Below are 4160 nucleotides of genomic sequence, written 5' to 3'. Positions count from 1 at the left end.
TTGATTTTGACAAGTGAAAATTAGACTTATTGATGAGATGTGATTTTCATATTTTAAATAGGTCCGGCCTATACAAGACTGTTAACTGGTCAAAACTCAAAAGTCTCAATTAATATATAATATTTTGACACAATAATTACGAGTTGAATAAGCCCAGCTCTTTCTATTGATAACCCCTAATTAGGCATGCTGGGGCTCCTCTTCTTTTGTCCAAAACTACTTGCCTCCCCCACACACATATAGTAAAAAATTAATCAATAATAGAAACGAATTTTCAAAACCAACACACATATATGATAAAAAAAAATATTAAATAGTCTCGGACTATTATTTTGTGGTATTTTCTACTTCTGATGGATACAAAATTGTTTCAGGAACCAACATTTTTCATAAAAATAAAAATTTGTTACGGAAAAAATATTAGGAAATCACTTTATGTTATCATGTGAGTCATCATTAAAAAGTTATTTCAAAAAATCACTTAAATTAAGGGGAGAAAAAAAAAACTTCAACAACAAAATTTTGAAAATATTATTAACAAATGTACTTTTGGGCACAAAACAATTGGGAACCAAAAAAATTAAGTTTTAAGTTGAAAATTTTAGTGTCATTATTAAATGTCTAATGTCATGGCTAAAAATATAGCAATAACACTTCGTACAATTAAAGTATTCTAAAGTGATTAGCAGTTTACCTTACTGATGAGCCCACCATTGTTGACCTGAGGAGGCAGCCAATTTGAGTTTCATTTCTTCATTTTTGTGATCTTCATTGTCGTATCTAATCCCTCCACTCTTTATCTTCCTTCATCATCTCATTTTAAAAAGTGATTTCATATCTAATGTGAGAAGTATGTCAACTTTTGACAGTGGGAATACAATTACAAATGATGTGTATCAATCCGTGGAATTGTGCCGTTGGTTTTCACTTGCTGAGATTCAATCAGCCACCAACAACTTCGATGATGCTTTGGTCATTGGGAAAGGCGGATTCGGTAAGGTGTATAAAGGGTTCATCGACGATGGAGCTACCACTGTCGCCATTAAGCGGTCGAATGCAGAGTCCAAACAAGGGGCAGGAGAGTTTTGGACTGAGATCAAGATGCTTTCCAAGCTCCGCCACACACATCTCGTGACTCTGATTGGCTACTCTGATGATTGCGATGAGATGATACTCGTTTATGAATACATGGCCAATGGGACGCTCGCCGATCATCTCTACGAAAATAGTAGGAAAGGAAAAGGGAATGATATTTATCATCTTACTTGGGAGGACAGGCTCAAGATTTGTATTGATGCTGCCCATGGATTGGACTACCTTCACACGAATACCGAGCAAGGTGTCATACACAGGGACGTGAAGACCACAAACATTCTGTTGGACGAGAATTGGGTAGCTAAGATTTCAGATTTTGGATTGTCTAAAATGGTAAGGACAACCCATACACAAACTCACATTAGTACAATTGTTAAAGGCACATTTGGTTATTTTGATCCAGAGTATTTCTTGACTCATAGACTAACCAAGAAATCAGATGTGTATGCTTTTGGTGTGGTTCTATTTGAAGTGTTATGTGCGAGGCCACCGGTAGATACAAGTGTTGAGGAGGAGGAGCAAATTGGTTTAGCCCTATGGGCTCAAAAATGCATCAAAAAGGGAACCCTTGACCAGATCATTGATCCCTCTATAAGAGGACAAATATCACCAAATTGTCTAAAGGTGTTTGCAGAAGTTGCTAACAAATGTTTACATAATTATCCTAAAGGAAGGCCTACAATGAGTGAAGTTGTGGGGAGCCTCAAGCATGGATTGGCATCACAGGGCAATATCCATTTATCTCGACAAAAGGGAATAATATGCAATCTGTTTTTGGGTACTGCACATGTAGTGGCTAAAGGTATTGATCTTGGGTGGAGGAAGTGGAAGAACTGGGGTCCTAAGAATGGAGTGTCAGAGCAGTTGTGGAGGGATCTAGTTGAGGATGGTGTCAATCAATCATTCCGTCGTTTCTCTCTGACAGAGATTCGAGCACTTACAAATAATTTTCATGAGCTTAGGGTGGTCGGATTTAATCGTGACATCAAAGTGTATAGAGGCCATATTAGCAGCAGGAATCTTCATGTGGCAATTAAAAGGTTGAAAGAAGGAACATCAAGAGAGAGGAGCTTGGACCTATTTAGAGCTCAGATCCAGGTGCACTCCCATCTCCGTCACCGCCATATTGTTTCTTTAATTGGATACTGCATCGATAAGCATGAAGTGATCCTTGTCTACGAGTTTATGGTCCATGGGTCTCTCTACCATCACCTCTATGAAACCAACAAGTATTCACTTAACTGGGAAAAGCGACTTGAGATTTGCATTGGTGTTGCACGAGGACTGCAATACCTCCATGCAGGTACAAGGCAAACAATCATTCATCGCAACCTGAATCCGACCAATATTTTGTTGGACGAGAATTGGAATGCCAAAGTGGTGCCCAAAACTGAACCAAGTACAGGCATCGTGGGATATATGGATCCAGAATACCTTCACAGCGCTAGATTAACTACAAAATCCGATGTGTACTCATTTGGTGTCGTCTTACTTGAACTATTGTGTGGTAGGAAGCCAATGATCTATTCACGGGACGAGGATCAAGTGAATTTAGTTCGCTGGTTCAAAACTAATATCGAAATGGGCACCGTTGATCAGATCATTGATCCATATCTAACTGACAAAATAGCACCAGAATGTTTGAAAGAATATGTCAAGAATGCTGAAAATTGCGTGTGTGATGAGGGGATTGAGCGACAATCGATGGATGATGCGTTGGGTAACCTCCGGTATGCACTGCAACTGCAGGAAACTTGGCGGAATAGTAATGAACATGAATCAGACAAAATTTCGACTAGCAACAAGTGCATTAGATGTCAAAATGGAGAACCTTGTGCAAGATGCATTGGAGAAGACCATGGTTGGTAGGACATGTCTGGTTGTAGCTCATCGACTATCAACAGTTCAAAAATCAGACAAAATTTCGGTAATTGACAAAGGGAGGGTTCTCATGATGAGCAGCAAGCCACCTTGAGGTAGGTTGCCCGCCGACTGAAGGCTGAAGATGCTTGTGGCTAATCATAAGACAAACAAGAAATAGGTCTACTATGTGGTTTACTGGCTCTACATAGGGGTTTTAAATATTCCTTCTTTTAAAGCATAAATGTGATTACACACATCATTATATAGATCTATTTTCAGGTTCTTCTACTTTGTCTCCCCAAGTTACATGTTGTCATGATGGTTGAACTATTATAGCTTTTGTTCAGTAATTAAAATTGTGTTCATGCTTGTATGACAGTGAATAACTTATTCTCAACTTAGCATACTAGTCTCATTCCAACATGTTTTTATTATAATTAAAAATAATATTAGAACTCTGAATATAAAAAAAGACCAGGATTATTAAGACAAATGGCATATGGCATCACAGTTATAGAGGAATTCAAAATATTCAAAAATTTATAACTGTAAAAATCTATCAAATATAATTAAACAGACATTTACGAGAATAATTATCTGTTGTCCCAGCTCTCTTCTCATTATTGTTGTTGTTTGATTTGACTATCGAAGGACGACTGATTGGGTGCTAAACAGCAGGAAGGCAAACTTCTTGGCTGCATGAAAAAGAAAAAGAAAAAGAAGAAGGTTAAATAAACCAAGTTGCAGACTTTACATGACATTTCAATTGCTCTCCAGCATCTCAATAGCCTAACTAACGATCAACCAGACACAAGTATTCCTATAGTAGAAAGACTCATACTCTCATTAACTAATAAACATGCACACAAGCCCGGTAAAAAAAAGAGCAGCAGGCATGAATTATTAGATTTTTGCTCACCAGTTCTGTGAGACCACATTCACGTTTATCACACCTAAAATTTCCTCAGGACTGTTTCTTGTTCCTCGCTCGGATGGCATTGTCTGATTATCTTTCTTGTAATCTAGTACGGTAGCACACCTCTGGAATTTACGATGTGCAAACATAAGGCCTTTTCAATTGATGCTTCTTTAAAAATTGATAGGTACATGAAACAGCATAATGCTGCCCCTGTTAATGGCTTGCTATCCACTTTCTATGTTAAAAAAAAAATTTCAAACATAATGCAATCCGCGGATTTTAT

At 37.7% G+C, this 4160-nt stretch overlaps 1 protein-coding gene across 1 annotated transcript; it reads left to right on the top strand.

Annotated features, from left to right (window-relative positions):
- Nucleotides 1-625: 625 nt before the first annotated feature.
- Nucleotides 626-3355, top strand: LOC114292078 (receptor like protein kinase S.2-like). Its single transcript, XM_028235986.2, has one exon. It carries the CDS (start codon nt 853-855, stop codon nt 2962-2964), a length of 2112 nt encoding a protein of 703 aa, XP_028091787.1. The 5' UTR covers nt 626-852; the 3' UTR covers nt 2965-3355.
- Nucleotides 3356-4160: the final 805 nt, after the last annotated feature.

This window comes from Camellia sinensis, chromosome 11, assembly GCF_055761805.1.
Source record: "Camellia sinensis isolate YWXY chromosome 11, ASM5576180v1, whole genome shotgun sequence".
In the NCBI taxonomy this organism is placed as follows: Eukaryota; Viridiplantae; Streptophyta; class Magnoliopsida; order Ericales; family Theaceae; genus Camellia; species Camellia sinensis.
This window is presented reverse-complemented; position numbering and strand designations above follow the sequence as displayed.